Source organism: Eutrema salsugineum, unplaced genomic scaffold (genome assembly GCF_000478725.1).
Source record: "Eutrema salsugineum unplaced genomic scaffold, Eutsalg1_0 scaffold_10, whole genome shotgun sequence".
Taxonomy (NCBI): domain Eukaryota; kingdom Viridiplantae; phylum Streptophyta; class Magnoliopsida; order Brassicales; family Brassicaceae; genus Eutrema; species Eutrema salsugineum.
Window position 1 is genome coordinate 4,733,170 of NW_006256908.1, and position 14,901 is coordinate 4,748,070.

General features: G+C 34.5%; 4 protein-coding genes across 7 annotated transcripts; 2 read left to right on the forward strand and 2 right to left on the reverse strand.

The window, feature by feature from the left end:
- The first annotated feature begins 1,958 nt into the window (after positions 1–1,958).
- Positions 1,959–3,400, forward strand: LOC18027851 (tropinone reductase homolog At2g29330). Of its 2 annotated transcripts, none has more exons than XM_006409920.2 (5): positions 1,959–2,044; positions 2,146–2,353; positions 2,441–2,657; positions 2,968–3,074; positions 3,192–3,400. In XM_006409920.2, exons 1-5 carry the CDS (start codon positions 1,980–1,982, stop codon positions 3,381–3,383), a joined length of 789 nt encoding a protein of 262 aa, XP_006409983.1. In that variant the 5' UTR covers positions 1,959–1,979; the 3' UTR covers positions 3,384–3,400. The 2 variants fall into 2 exon arrangements, with proteins under 2 accessions (XP_006409983.1, XP_024003669.1); XM_024147901.1 differs by having other exon boundaries at positions 1,991–2,048; positions 2,109–2,353.
- A 3,140-nt stretch (positions 3,401–6,540) lies between these two features.
- LOC18027852 (probable protein phosphatase 2C 24) lies at positions 6,541–8,103 on the forward strand. The gene is made up of 3 exons (XM_006409921.2): positions 6,541–7,037; positions 7,137–7,457; positions 7,621–8,103. The coding sequence occupies exons 1-3, from the start codon at positions 6,606–6,608 to the stop codon at positions 8,041–8,043; spliced, it is 1,176 nt and encodes a 391-aa protein (XP_006409984.1). The 5' UTR covers positions 6,541–6,605; the 3' UTR covers positions 8,044–8,103.
- A 202-nt stretch (positions 8,104–8,305) lies between these two features.
- LOC18027853 (methylsterol monooxygenase 2-1) lies at positions 8,306–10,730 on the reverse strand. 2 transcript variants are annotated; one of them, XM_006409922.2, is made up of 8 exons: positions 10,556–10,730; positions 9,833–9,970; positions 9,522–9,667; positions 9,223–9,342; positions 8,933–9,145; positions 8,758–8,838; positions 8,592–8,672; positions 8,306–8,496 (listed from the first exon to the last, which is right to left on the reverse strand). In XM_006409922.2, exons 1-7 carry the CDS (start codon positions 10,583–10,585, stop codon positions 8,618–8,620), a joined length of 783 nt encoding a protein of 260 aa, XP_006409985.1. In that variant the 5' UTR covers positions 10,586–10,730; the 3' UTR covers positions 8,306–8,496; positions 8,592–8,617. The 2 variants fall into 2 exon arrangements, with proteins under 2 accessions (XP_006409985.1, XP_006409986.1); XM_006409923.2 differs by having other exon boundaries at positions 8,319–8,672.
- Positions 10,731–10,955: 225 nt separating this feature from the next.
- LOC18027854 (serine/threonine-protein phosphatase PP1 isozyme 1) lies at positions 10,956–13,434 on the reverse strand. Of its 2 annotated transcripts, XR_002896504.1 has the most exons (4): positions 13,096–13,434; positions 11,735–12,294; positions 11,415–11,645; positions 10,956–11,180 (listed from the first exon to the last, which is right to left on the reverse strand). XR_002896504.1 is itself a non-coding variant. In XM_006409924.2 (3 exons), exons 1-3 carry the CDS (start codon positions 13,319–13,321, stop codon positions 11,472–11,474), a joined length of 960 nt encoding a protein of 319 aa, XP_006409987.1. In that variant the 5' UTR covers positions 13,322–13,434; the 3' UTR covers positions 11,214–11,471. The 2 variants fall into 2 exon arrangements, 1 of the variants encoding a protein (XP_006409987.1); XM_006409924.2 differs by lacking the exon at positions 10,956–11,180 and having other exon boundaries at positions 11,214–11,645.
- Positions 13,435–14,901: the final 1,467 nt, after the last annotated feature.

A 14,901-nucleotide genomic window follows, 5' to 3' on the forward strand; every position in this document is an offset into this window, starting at 1 on the left:
GGTCCGTCGGAACTGTCTTCGAGTTACTCCGGAGCACGCGCCTCGACACCGGAGGCACGGTGTTGTTGCGCCTTAACGATTTTTTTACTTTCCGCGCCACTACAACGGTAAATCGGATGGCTAATCGGAGATGGATTGCCGGAGATGCTAGATAGACGACGTCCAGATGTGGATCCCAAATTAAATTTTTATTTTAAATGTTGGGGTGTCGATAAATTATACATTTGGTTTTACTTCGGTTTATGATATTGGACTTCGGTTGATAATTTTGTGTAATCGGTTTACGAAATCGGATTTAATAAGGAATTTTTAGTTATTTTACTTCGATAATGGCAATTCCGCAAATAAAATTTGCCTAAGGGCCCTTGTGGGAAGACAAACAGTAAAAACATCCCTTTCCTTTTATGGTTTTCAAAACATCCTATTCCTCAAATTTAAAACTTAAAAACATCTCATTCTGCAATTTTCTCTTTTTTATATCATAACTTTTAGTCTTGATTTTTATATTATTTAACAGTGAATTTTTTTTTTCATATTTTTTTGAATAAATCTACTTTATGATATCATTTGAAACAAAAAATATAAAAAACTTCCATATTTTTAAATACAGAAATTAAATAATAAATATACTCTATTAAATGAGAAACAAAGACTTTCCATATATATTTTTTCAAGCTTTGAAAGACAACTATATCCTTTCCTATTTTAGCTATTCTTTTTTATTTGTAATGACATATCATGTAATATTTTATAAAATAAAGGTTATTTTATCAAATGTCTACTTAAATAATAATATAGAGATATGTATAAATATTTTACTGTTCTAGTTACTATGGATTTCGTTTCCGTCTCAGGTGAATCAATACCAATTTGGTAAAATGTTTTTTATGCCCATCACTAAAATTTTGGGATGAAAAATATTTGCGGGTTTAGTTAAATTAATGTGGTTACATATGTATTAAAAAAAAAGCGGTTACATACACTCAAGTGTTTTCTTGTATCTGTGTGAAACAAATAAGGATACATTTTGGTCAAAAATGATTTTACTTTTGTTGACGTTGGATTGTTTTCTTCTTTGATCAAAAGCTCAGGGTTTAAAACCCTTTAAAAAAAGGTTAGGGTCACTATTAATATTTTTGACAAAGTAGAGGGTTTCTTTAACTATAGACTATAATTTTCAGTAAAACTTCTATCAATTCTATCAATTAATAATGTTGAGACCATGATATTTGTTAATTTATCTATAAATTATTAATTATTAATTTATAAAGAAAATTTGCTTTTCGTCTATAATTTTCTAAAGATTTCTTTGGAATAATGTTATATTTTAAAATTTTAATAAATCTTGTAATGTAAATTATGATTAACAATCATAACTATCACAACAAAATATTTTTTAATACCATATTAGATTGTCCATGTAAAAATATACATATTCATAAGTTTAAAATTTATAAGAAGACCATGGCTACTATCCGTATTATTGATGATAAAATTGAAGATAACACTATAATACATTTAAAAATATTTACAGATAAGAAAATCAATTATCACATCAAAAAGTGATCATAAATTTTGAATGTATATCGTAAAACACTAAGAAAAGCTACTGATATAATAATTAGAGAGATAAGATCCTATGAAATTTTAACCTTAAGTAAAAGTAAACACATTAGTCATATTTTAAAATATTATATTTATATATATTTTCAAAAAGATATATAATTATTAATTTATGTTTTTGTTGCGATCATATATTTACATAGAGGTTTTTAAAAAAAATATTATCTTATTATCTTATTGATAGATTTTTACATTGGCCCGACTTGAGACCAGTAAAATTTATTAATTTATAGTGATTATTAATTTATCGAGTATTAATTTATAGAGGTTCTACTGTATTTGATCTACTCTGCGTCCATATATATAATGTTATGTGGCATCTCAGGTCATTGCTACTCACAGGCAAACAAATAAAAATGGAAAAAAGATGGAGTCTTCAAGGTATTACTGCTCTTGTGACCGGTGGAGCCAGCGGAATCGGGTTTGTCTTTCTACTCTCTAACTATATCAAATACTTTTAAGTCATTGTTCTGCTTTTATTTGAGATGTCACTAGATTTATTTATTTTGTTGAATGTTTTAGGCATGCCATAGTAGAGGAGCTAGCCGGTTTTGGAGCTAGAATCCATGTATGTGACATCTCTGAAACAATGCTTAATCAAAGTTTAAGCGAATGGGAAAAGAAAGAGTTTCGAGTGAGTGGTTCAATCTGTGATGTATCCTCTCATCCCGAGAGAGAAACACTTATGCATACCGTCTCAGCCATATTCGATGGCAAACTGAACATTCTTGTAAGTTAAGCATATTCTCATAGGAAGTATATTTATTAATTAGTGACATATATATTAATTTTTTTTTCCTCTTTTTGTTCAACATAGGTGAACAACGTTGGCGTGATTCGCACGAAGCCAACAACAGAATATGTAGCAGAAGATTTCTCGTTCCATATTTCAACAAACCTGGAATCTGCTTACCATCTTAGCCAACTTTCACATCCTTTTCTAAAGGCTTCAGGATCAGGAAGCATTGTCTTTATTTCCTCTATTGCAGGGGTTGTTTCAGCTGATTGTGGATCCATCTATAGTTTAACCAAAGGTACATATAGTCTTGCTAGATCTAGACGCAATTTACAGGAAGAGTTTCAATGACTTCTACAGTTTTCAAATGTTTTTTTTTTGAAAAGAATTACATTTTGTTTGTGAAATAAAATTCATAATATACTAGTATTTCATTGTTCACGACCTACAATAAGTGAACTAGTTCATTTGTTTATATATCACGTAAAGTTTTCCAGCTTAGTTCTAATCTATGATACCTAATGTAGTAAACTCAAACACTTTTTGTTTTAAAAGTCAGATCATAGGTTTGATCTTTATTTTCTTTGTGTATGTATGTGTATGTACAGGAGCTTTGAATCAGCTAGCAAGAAATTTGGCATGTGAATGGGCAAGAGATGGCATAAGATCAAACGCCGTTGCTCCTAATTTTATCCACACTGCTCTTGCTCAACCTGTAATTAATGACACTCTCATACTTCTCTCTCTCTCTCTCTCTTTTCTTTCTTTCAATATTTCCAATTAACATTATGCATTTCTCATTCTTCTCTCTTAAAATCTTGTGAATAATTAGTTTTTAGATGATGCCGGTTTAAAGAAGAGTTTGAACAGTAGAACTCCACTTGGCCGCGCTGGAGAACCACGAGAGGTTGCATCGCTTGTAGCTTTTCTGTGTCTACCTGCAGCTTCATATATTACTGGTCAGACCATTTGTGTTGATGGAGGTCTCACTATCAATGGCTTCTCTTATCAACCAGAGCCTTGAGCCAAGGTTTGGGTGTGCTGGTCTCATCAAAAACGTTATTCTTATGTATCAGACTCACACGAAGAACCTTGTCTTAGACTCGAGAAATATTTTTCTTTGGAAATCTAAATTTGCTACATGACATTAAACTAAGAACCCAAAGATAAATTACTCTATAGTCTATTCCATACATTTCAGTTAAAATTCCACTGATACAGAGATTGTTTTGCACATTTATATTTTATATTTTAAATGGCCATGTTGTAGACCGTATTGGTCTTGATTTTTAGTAAGCCGAAATCTCATGCTTGGTCTTCTTGAGCTCAGAACCAACTTTGGATATAACGACCGTTTTTGTCACTGATTTTTTTAACTACACGTCTTGTTTTTATCTGTTTGTCTTAAACTCTCACGACAAGAATGGCCTTGTCGCGCCTTACCTCGTAATTTGTTTGATTCTTTCGTTACTTTAACTTTAATCCCACCGGCGTATATATAATTTGCGAGCAAGGCACGATTACATAATTCATTTAGTTTCCCATGTGAACTCTGTACCGGTTTGGGTTCTCCCAAAAATGCATTTGACACCCAAAGATAAAAACAAAAATTATGAAGACACAGTCTATCAGTTCTTTTTCTTTTCTAAAGAACATTTGCACTCAATAAGTCAATATCAATTTTTGTTTTTTTTTGTTAGCTTTTGACGTTTTATATCCTTAACTGAACAGTTACGTGTGCATGTGATTTTTTCCGTAATCATGTTTGTTAGTTGTTAGTTGTTACTTAGGTTTCTAATTTTCTAAAACAGAGGTAGGATTTTAGATTTAAGGTTTGTTCCAGCGTTCATTTGAAAATTCAAAATTTACAAACAAAATAATATCGTACGGGATAAATATCAGCCCGTCATTTAACATTTAAATGAATTAAGGATAAAGTCACAATATGAAATATTTATTTTGCAGTTTTTGTTAAACTCCTCTTCAAACTTTTTCATAGTTCACACTTTTCTAATGTAGTTACCTAATAGCACGAATATTTTCACTGACACTCTCGGGTCTCGGGTCATGTTAACATAAGCTTAACTATGTACACAGTACACACAATACGCTAACATGAGCTGATTCATGAGAGTGAGAATACTAATTTTAGAAATAATTACTGTACCTAATTTTATTAACAATAAAAGAAAGATTTACTATTGGTTTGGTGATATTTTTTTGGTTAACAAAGAAGGAGTACTACTGATTTAGAATATGTTTTTTTGGTTAAACGTTTAATGATTTCTGTATCTGTAATTTGTATGTTTTTTTATCTAAATTTCTATATTTTGTATTTTTAAAAATCATGTAATGCCACATAAATTTAGTTTTATGTAATATAGTTTGTTTAAAATTACGTTTTAAATAAATTAAAATTACAAATAATAGTTTATAAAAATATTATATTTTATTTTTAAAAATCTCTAATGAGATTCAGGGTTGGAGATGCAAAAATACATGAGATTCATCATTATTCAAAAATTAAAAAAAATATATATATATTTTTAAAAAGGGGTTCCGGGTTGGAGAAGCTCTAATGCTTCCGGTCCACAAAGGGAAACTTTTATCAGACAAGAATCTGGTCTTGTTCACACAAAATTTCTATGTTTGTTTGATTCCAAGTGAGCGACTTTGATGAATAAAATCATTTATGTTATGTAGTCAACATTGTATCTCTGGAGAATGAAAAGGAAAAGTTTCAAAAACCTGAGTTGATCCCATGTAGTTGGGTCTAACCCCTTAACCAAGGCCCACTATTTTGATAAACCTAACAAAAGACGTGAAAGACTCTTCCAAGTATATGAGAGACAATTTGACTAGAGAAGGTCGACTTTGGTTGGGATTATCTGCTTAAATCACACCTAACTACCGTAACCATTTCCAACTCTCAGGATTCCTATGAATGGTGGATTAGTGAATAACTCTTAGACATTCCGGCCGGATAGTGAAGAATTCAGTTTGTACGGCTGAAACCATATAAGTTTATTGTTCCCTATGCACCTTCGTGTGTAATCTCTCATGGCTTAGTATATACTTTATTTGTACTATATGTCAAAATAACAGAATTATTTACATGTTGATTTAATTTAGTAAATGTATGAAAATCTCAGTTTTTTAGTAGTGATAAAATTTAAATACTCGAAATTTACGACATCTAAATAAAATATTACGTAACGTATCTTAGTAAATCTATGTACTTAGGTGAAAAATAAAATAATCATTATGCCCTAAGTTTAACCCTTTTGAACGAAAAATTGTACAATATGTTATGGTATTATCAACCGTATGTCTAATTCAGGGTCCACAAAGATGTATGAACTTCGGTCTTGAACTTCAAAATTATAAAGGAAAATAATAAAAACAACAAAACAAATATAATTTAATATTTTTGGGTACTTAACTCTATCGAATGTCTACTATATTATTCTTATCTAGTAAAAAATGTAAACTATGAAATCGTTAGATCTAGAGGAGAACGATGAGGATTTAAATTGCGTGAAGCTTATATTAGCTTTTTGTCTCGTGCACATTAGACTTGACGAGATGCAGGCAAAAATAATCAATTCGATATTTTTATTTTATAATTAGTTCATACTGGCATCACAACATAGTTGATTAACTATCCTACATATATTCCAAAAATAATAAAAAAAATTGAGTTATAAGTTTATCTGTCATGCATCCTATATATTAAGCTTTTTAGGTTTGAAAAGTAAACATAATTAATTTGACCCCAAAAAAAAGTAAACGTAATTTATATCCAAACTTAGGTTTATATGAAATCAAATACGAAAACTAACGTGATGAAATTCCTCAAGTTATTAATTAAAGAAAACAAAAGATTTAATTGTGGGGAAAAGGCTCTTCTTGACGCGAAAGAACGTCTATATTCGTGGCGCGAAAGGAACTTACTTTGATCCGTGATGTCTCAATTTAATTGGACCACGAAACTCGCACTTGTTCCCGATTCTTAAGAAAAGCTTTAAAAAAAAAAACTGATCAGTAAATTTATAAATTTTAAATTAGTGTCTGAAGAGGCAGAGTTCGTGTATAAAACAGAGAGAGTAAAGCAACGTGTAAGTGACATTATTGTTTCCAACTGAATGGTTTCTGAGTTTTTTTCTTTTCCGGCAAGTAACCAAAACAAGACTCGACTTTTTGTTGTTCGAAAATCGGAGAAACAGAACAAAAAATCCAGTTGAATATGGCGGATATATGTTTTGAAGTGGTGACCGACGCATCGTCTTCCTCGGCGTTTGAATCAAGGCCGTTAAATTCAGTTAGGAGACAGAGGTTCCCGATGGACCAGACGGTGGTGCAAGAAGATTGGAAGAAGAATTGTAAGCGTAATAAACAAGAGGATCTAGCTAAAACATGTTCATTAAATTCTCCAAGTTCTAAGGAGGATTTTTTTCCCGGGAGAAAATCACTTGAAAAGGAAAGGGTCAGAGAAGATGACGTCTCCGGCGAGTCTCCGGCGACGGAGGTAAGTAAGAGATACGGCGTTTCATCGGTGTGCGGTAGAAGAAGAGAAATGGAAGATGCGGTTGCGATTCATCCTTCGTTTTCTTCTCGGAAGAACTCGGAATATTCTCAACACTACTTTGGTGTCTACGACGGTCATGGTTGTTCCCACGTACGACGTCGTTTTCTTTATTCTCTCCCGTTTGTCAAAATTTGATATAGTAATCTAGTTTTTAGTTGATTGATACGACACCGTTTCTGTTTTCCACAGGTTGCAGCTAGGTGTAGAGAGAGGCTTCACAAGCTAGTGCAAGAGGAGCTAAACTCGGATGAGGAAGAAGTAGAAGAATGGAAAACGACAATGGAGCGTAGCTTCACGAGGATGGATAAAGAGGTTTCCCGTTGGAGTAATGAATCCGTCGAGAGTGCGAATTGTAAGTGTGAGCTTCAAACGCCGGATTGTGATGCCGTTGGATCAACCGCCGTCGTCTCAGTCATTACGCCGGATAAGATCGTCGTTGCTAATTGCGGTGATTCCAGAGCGGTTCTCTGCCGAAATGGCAAACCGGTTCCGCTCTCAACCGATCACAAGGTCAGTCTCAAAACAAAGATTTGGATAACTCTTAAATGGGCTGAAACTAATATTAAATGCTGTGGTTTCGGGTCTTAGAATGATTACGAGCTTTGGTCCAATATTTTCTAGTAATTCAAAAAAAAAAAAGTTTCTAAATGTGTTTTGTTGGTATGAAACACAGCCTGACCGTCCAGACGAATTGGACCGGATCGAAGGAGCTGGAGGACAAGTCATATACTGGGACTGTCCGAGAGTTCTAGGTGTTTTAGCAATGTCACGAGCCATAGGAGACAATTATCTGAAACCTTACGTGAGTTGCGAGCCTGAAGTAACCGTGACGGACAGGACGGACGATGATTGTCTCATACTAGCCAGCGACGGTTTATGGGACGTGGTGTCGAACGAGACCGCATGCTCGGTGGCGAGTATGTGTCTACGTGGTGGTGGTCGGAGACGGAGAGGTGGTCAAGATTGGGTCTCGGAGAAAGCTTGTATGGAAGCGTCTGTGTTGTTGACGAAGCTCGCGTTGGCAAGGCAGAGTAGTGACAACGTGAGTGTTGTTGTGATTGATCTTAGAAGAGATGGACACGTAAGTGGACACTAATCGTGTACAAAACTTCACACTCCCCATCGAAGACACTGCTTTAACTTTTTTTTTTTTTATCCTTTTTTCTTGGGAAGTTTTATTTTCGGTTGTTCTTGGAATGCGTGGTGTGGTTTTCTCTGACACACACGACACGATGGTCCAAGTTAACCCGGCTTTTTCAAAAAAGGGTTAACAAGGATGGTTTGCTTTTTTTCTTCTCAACCCTAATCAATCTTCTTAGTTCTTTCGTGTAATGATAATATGATAATAGTCAAAGACATGAGATTGGTTCTAGGGACTAAACTTCATTTTCGAGCACTATCAGTAATGTAAAGATTAAGACAAAGAGTAAGAAAGCAGCAACAGTGCAATAGAAACAAAAGGCTGGATGATTCAACATCGAATTAACTATTGTTGATTAGAGACGCTTCAGAGTTCAGACCAACATATTTGAATGTACAATCCAAAGTACTGCAAATAATGTTGTTCTTATGATTAAAGGTTATAATTCAAGAAAAATCTTAAGAGGCAAAACAGAAGAAAGGAAGGTTTTTGAGAGTACGAACCAACTTTTACGTTTGCTTGTTGTCTGTCACGTTTCTTTCAGGGCCTTCAGTTTTCTGTAACCCTTGTCGGTACCAAAGATCCTGAAGTAACACAAACAAACAATTTTACATGTCGGAATAAAGTTAGTTTCAAGTAAGAAACAAGAGTTCAGATATTTTTTTTTACCAGTCCATGTAGACAAAAGTTGATGAGTAGTTCCCAGACTTTGTGTAGAGCAACCGATGATGGTAGTCATGGAAGTCAGAACTGTAAGCAAATGTTTTTGTAGATCCATGTTAATGATCTGTTAGAATCAAGTTCTATCTCCTTCAAGGAGACCATACTATATGTTTGATCTTACCCGCCGTACAGAGGAAGAAAATTCGAGGGGCTCCATGGGAAATGGTAACCACAATGTGCCTCTACTGTCTCAATAACTCTGAGCATCATCCACAACCAGAGGGTGATCAAATGAGGCCCGGTGAGAGCCGGACCAATGATGGTAGCAAAACCCAGGAACAGAATCTCTGCTGGATGAGCATATTCTGATGTCAAACCAAACGGTGTGGCATATCTGTAAGTAATAGCATTATTAATGGACTTGCAGTTTCAGTGTCAAGCACAAACTAGATGGCGAGTACTGAAGCTTACTCGTGATGCACACTGTGGACGTTCTTGTACAGCCATTTTGTATGCAAGATACGGTGACCCCAATAGAATACAAAATCCTCAATGATGAAGTAGAATAAGATCTGGGCTGACACTACTTTCCTGCAGGAGCAATCACCAATAAATAGTTTCATTCATAAACCAGCTCAACTCAGGTTCTTCTTAATGCAGCTTGACACTAACATTTTATATATATATATTGCCAACTGGGGGAGTTTTTTTAACATCAGAACCCAAAGGGGGAAAAATAAAGCTTCAGTACTAAAGAAACCTGATAATACCAGGACGGCAGAGGAAAGCTGCTCTGCATGCCCATGAACTTGAAGACAGGGTAAGACCCAAGCATGAGGGGCAAGTTTACGAAGAGATGGTAACACAATAGTTGAGCAATGCATTTCCCTTGGGCTTCAGGGGTGTTACTTTTTGCCTGCATAAGACCAAACAAGAGTAATTCAACAACATATACTTTTACCACTAAAAGGTTTGAAAAATAAAACGAGTTCACTGGCTGATTACTTGGTGATCCCTTTTCACTCAAATTCATATTCGAACGATCACTATCACAAAGCTACGAGAAAAAAAGAGGCAAAACCTGAATCTTGTAATTGCTAAGCAAACCCGTCCTTTCTAGGAAAATGAAAGGTAGACCAGACAAGAAGAAGACACTTTCATGGAGGATAAAACTCCCGATGCACGCGAGTTGAAAGTCGCTGAAATGTGTAATAAGGTACTGCATTACCACGGAACAAAAAAAGAAGAGAGGGGTCAATGGTTACTACAGTATAAAGCTTAAAAGCCAAACATGATTGACAAAGCCAGTGAAACTCAAAAAGGAGCTCTAGAAAGAGACAAAATGTGTTCAGTTCCAAGAAAATCATCCAAAAGGCACAATTCATCCACAGTCACGCATCACAGAAAAGCGAGCTAAGAACACATTCAAGGAAGAAACTATTTCATATAAGCTCGCATCAAAAAGTCACAGATCCTCTGAGCTAGAAAAGTGCACATACCAAACGTAAACTAAATAGCACAAATTGAGATCACATTTGAAATTTATGTCTATCTTCAGATCTGAATCCACAAGGCAATCGACAAGAACCAATTTAACACACGGGACCAAAACAAACAAAAGAATCAATCGAACACGGCATATACTAGCGTATACACATTTGAATCATAATATCGTAAACTAGAGAGCTAGCAGAAACGGAGATAAACACGATGAAATCGCCGGGAGTATCTAACCAAAACTAAATCGGTGGGAATCGCAAAAGAAAGGGACGAGATGAAAGGAAGAAGAAGATGGAGAAAGAACCTGCCAACCGGATTTTACGAGGGAATCCATGGATAGAGAGACAAGGAGAGATACACACGACGGATCTCTGCGGCGGAGAAGAAAACAAAAAATGTAGACGCAGAGAGTGAGTGAGAGAGAAACGCAACAACAGCTCTGTAACCAGAGGAGGAATCTGGACTCAGTGCTGATTTGGTTGTTTCTGATTACCAAATTTTTATATTCATTAAATCTCTTGTCTTCTCTCAATCACACGTGCACACAGATTTTTTTTTTCATTTTTATCCTCAATATCACAGATTTGTTTACTTTAGCACCAGATGATCTTAATGTGACAATTGCCACCACCTGATTATTTTTGTGTAAGTGAATGAATCACAACAGCTGGTGATTTTGTTGAAGAAATTAGGAGACTAGAAAGTTTTGACTTTGGGTTCTCATAATAAATACGAGGTTACAAATAAGAGAAACTAATAGTATTCAGAGAAAAGAGAAAAAACACAATCTTTAGACAAATATGGAGACCTGAGTTGTTGTTAAACTGTTTGAGACCGTCTCTTTTGTTTGCTTAATGCTCTATTATCAGAACCACTAAGGTCGCAATTGAGCAGTTTCCTGCCTCTAGAATCCTCTCGCTAGTGTACAGCTGCAGAAAATTATCATATACCAAAAGATAATCTCAAAAGAAGAGCCACAAAAGATCATCATGATACAAAAAAAGCAAGGGTAGCTTAAAGATTATTCATGTTTTCAATCTCACATTCTTGAAGTTTAGTAAAAGGATATAGCTAACATGAACTACACAAACCAAGAAGTGTTTTACACACACATGTGGTGCTACCATAACATGTAGATAAAAAGGTTTTTTTTTTCTTATTACCTTTTGGAGACCACCTACATTTAAAAAAACATGGTGATAAAAATGGAATCAGTCTTGTCATAGAAACGGCGATCTCTTATCCGACGGCTTTAGAATTTGGAATGAACACATTAAGCTCTCGTCAATGCTCATCATTGCACCAGCGTTGTCGAATTCCCCACAGTAGTTTGGAGCTGAAAACACCGTAACAAGCTGTCTTTCCGCGAAGAACTCGTATCCATCTTCAACAACCTACAAGAACAAGTAGTCGAAAAACACTCAGATCAATCTAAATAAACACTCAACGACAGAGATGATAAGTCGAGTACAAACAAACCAACCTGGTGTGCACGACAGATAAGGTCCATGTCGTTTTTCTCTAAAAACTCTGCAACTTTGTCAGCTCCAAAAGTGTATGAAACACCACGATCGTTCATCCCCCAGCCTTTGACGTCTCCACTAGGATCAGACCAAAGCAAATCACACACCAAACCCGAGTCCGGAATATCCATGGGGCGTGAAATGTTCCTAATCTGGTCCAAACTTGTCAGCTCTGGTGAAATCCCACCATGCATACATAGTATTCTGTCATCGATTAAAGCAGCCACAGGGAGACAGTTGAAGCAATCTGTGAATATTTTCCAGAGCCTGACGTTGAACCTGCGTTTGCACTCGTCGTAGAAGCCATAAATACGGTTAATGGAGGCACATTCGTGGTTCCCTCTCAACAAGAAGAAGTTCTCAGGGTACTTGATTTTGTAAGCTAGGAGAAGGCATATTGTTTCCAAGCTTTGCTTTCCACGGTCTACGTAATCACCTAGGAACAAATAATTGGCTTCAGGAGGGAAGCCTCCATACTCAAAAAGCCTCAATAGATCTGAATACTGCCCGTGAATATCACCTGTAAAAAGTAAGAGACGAGTTAAGAAAGACGAAACCGAACCATTACATCGAAGATTTACATGATGGAGACTAACTAATGCAGGCCAAATAGATCTAAAAAACAGAAATTTCACTTTCTTTTTAAAAAGAGTTATCTTTTCAGCATCTAATAAAGAATGGCGAATGAAAATGCGCAAGCTTAGTCAACCGTTTTTGCAGGAAACGTTTCATGAGAACCAATCAAAACCCACAACTTAACTAGTCAACATTTATATGACAGAATCAAACCTCATAAGAACATGTCAAAACTCTTTATCCTATTTAAGAATTGAACTTAATTAAAAAACCCTTAGTATAAAGGAATCTAACCTTGTAAGAACCAGTCCAAACTCTTAAACCTATCTCAGACTTGCAGTACTAAAATCTCACATTTTTACCATCCATACGCTTGATTTTATCAATCAGACTAAGACTATCAATCGTCACCAATCGCACAAACCATATCTAACCCGATACAAATTATCAATTTGTCACTTATTGGTCCAAAACAGCAATTATGCAGCTCGAACTCACAAGTCACAACCTAAAAACCACCAATTGTCACTTACAACTTCAAAAGAGCTCAAAGATTCTCTCTTTCGAGATAAACACAGAGTTCTAATACTTTCAATTCAACACCAATGAACAAATCTACGCTTGATGAAACTAAACAGATACCTTTATCTCAACATGCACCAAAATTAGGAACCGAAATCAATCCCCTACCAATCAAAACAGAAAGTGAACAAAAAAAAAAACACTTTTTAGAGCAAAATCTGACCGCAGATCTTGATGGGAGCTTCGAGTTCGAGAAGATTAGGTTGCTGGAGAAAGATTTCTTTGGAGACAGCACAAAGCTGACGGATTTCACCTTCGCTGAGGTGAACTTGCTTGCCCGATCCAGGCCTCGTGTTCCGAAACTCAACCAGACGGCGAATTATATCGTCGAGAACGGCCGGGTCCATCGCTCGCTTCTGCTCCTGCTCCGGCGCCGGCTTCTCCGCCATCTCCGATCACTGAAGAACCTTTAAGCGTGGAGCTCTTTGCCTTTGGAGCCGCGAGGAGCGAGAGGAGACGACCGGAGATGAGTCAGTTTGATTTGATTGATTGGTCCTTTTTAATTTAGTTATTACCGTATTAATAACTTTTTATTATTACGAGTTACGAGAACGGGGGTGTTTGAATCGATTTGATGGGCCTTTGTATGCGTTTAATTGGGCTTAATAATTTGATTTTACGTTAGAAGGTTCTATTATGCAAATTGCCCACATTTATAGCATTCCTAGGTGGTCATTACGTAATAGGTTTAGTCACTATAAAACCATCTCCAATTTTCCTCTATTTTTAACTCTAAAATAGAGAAACTCTACAATAAAGGTGGATTTTACTCCAATGTTTTCTTCTATTTTTAACTCTAAAAAGAAAATATTCTAAATATATTATATCTTTATTTTATTATTAATATCTTCTATTTGTAAATAAATACAATTTAACCCACTTATTTTTTTATTTTTACAAAAATTTTATACATAATAATATAACTTAAAATAAACATTTATTCAATAATTAAAATTCATTATATCAATTAAAAATGAAAGAACATAGTAGCTTTTGGTTTAAAATCATTATCACTATATTTTTGTTTTATCACTAATGTATTAAATCACTAGTTTTTTTATGTCAAAATGAATAAGACTATAATGTTTTATCAAATACTGACTTTTTTTAAGATATAATACATTTGAAATTAACTTTGTTAAGTTTTGTTGTTAAATTTGAATTTATATCATTTATATTGTTTGTTTTAGTCATAAATAAAAACAGTTAAAACCTATGAGACTACTTTATAAATAAAAAAGTTCAACTCTAAAAGAGTAAAAAATAGAGGTTCTCCAAATATAGAGGAAAAAATAGAGAAACACTATTTTAGAGGTGAAAATAGAGGTAAGTTGGAGAAGTTTTTCCTCTAAAATTTAAAATCAAAAATAGAAGTGTGTTGGAGATGGTTTAAATATATCTTATAGTCGTCTATCATATTTTTAGTCTAAAAGTGAATCTTAACCCCAAGCACTATCAATAAAAACCAGAAAAAAATCATACTCCCTCCGTTTCACAAATAGTGTCGTTATGACACTTTTTTTTTGTTTTAAAAAGAATGTCGTTTTAGAATTCCAATGTAATTTTTAACATAAAATACCATTTTTAACCTCAATAAATTCAGAAAATTAATTATAAATATGATTCCAAGAGTCATTTTCTACAAATTAATAAGGGTATAAGAGACATTTTATCTTATTTCTTAATTTGTGTGAAAAATGTCAGAATGACACTCTTTGTGAAACGGAGGGAGTATGAAAATATATGTATATCGTCATTAAATCTATGTCACTAAAGAAAAAAGAAATCTATGTCAATATATATAGTTGGTATCTAGTCAGCATCTACAACCACAGTAATAGAAAAAGACTAACACTCCTTTAGGAGAAGAAAAAAAGAAAAAAGAAAGACTCAACAGTACTTGTTATATAAATGTTCAACAGTATTTTTTCATTAAAGAAAAACTCAAGAGTACTTGTTCAATAAACAT

What these genes read in the sequence shown, in the direction of transcription:
- LOC18027851 (XM_024147901.1), top strand. Translation starts at nt 1,991, where the DNA reads ATGGAGTCTTCAAGGTATTACTGCTCTTGTGACCGGTGGAGCCAGCGG. An exon ending in GAGCCAGCGGAATCGGGTTT is followed by an intron (nt 2,049 to 2,108) that starts GTCTTTCTACTC and finishes CTTTTATTTGAG; the next exon opens with ATGTCACTAGATTTATTTAT. An exon ending in CATCTATAGTTTAACCAAAG is followed by an intron (nt 2,658 to 2,967) that starts GTACATATAGTC and finishes GTGTATGTACAG; the next exon opens with GAGCTTTGAATCAGCTAGCA.
- LOC18027852 (XM_006409921.2), top strand. Translation starts at nt 6,606, where the DNA reads ATGGCGGATATATGTTTTGAAGTGGTGACCGACGCATCGTCTTCCTCG. An exon ending in ACGGTCATGGTTGTTCCCAC is followed by an intron (nt 7,038 to 7,136) that starts GTACGACGTCGT and finishes TGTTTTCCACAG; the next exon opens with GTTGCAGCTAGGTGTAGAGA. An exon ending in CGCTCTCAACCGATCACAAG is followed by an intron (nt 7,458 to 7,620) that starts GTCAGTCTCAAA and finishes TATGAAACACAG; the next exon opens with CCTGACCGTCCAGACGAATT.
- LOC18027854 (XM_006409924.2), bottom strand. Translation starts at nt 13,321, where the DNA reads ATGGCGGAGAAGCCGGCGCCGGAGCAGGAGCAGAAGCGAGCGATGGAC. An exon ending in AGCTCCCATCAAGATCTGCG is followed by an intron (nt 12,295 to 13,095) that starts GTCAGATTTTGC and finishes TACTTTTTACAG; the next exon opens with GTGATATTCACGGGCAGTAT. An exon ending in TTATCTGTCGTGCACACCAG is followed by an intron (nt 11,646 to 11,734) that starts GTTGGTTTGTTT and finishes TTGTTCTTGTAG; the next exon opens with GTTGTTGAAGATGGATACGA.
- LOC18027853 (XM_006409922.2), bottom strand. Translation starts at nt 10,585, where the DNA reads ATGGATTCCCTCGTAAAATCCGGTTGGCAG. An exon ending in TCGTAAAATCCGGTTGGCAG is followed by an intron (nt 9,971 to 10,555) that starts GTTCTTTCTCCA and finishes GTGGTAATGCAG; the next exon opens with TACCTTATTACACATTTCAG. An exon ending in ACTTTTGTCTACATGGACTG is followed by an intron (nt 8,673 to 8,757) that starts GTAAAAAAAAAT and finishes GTGTTACTTCAG; the next exon opens with GATCTTTGGTACCGACAAGG.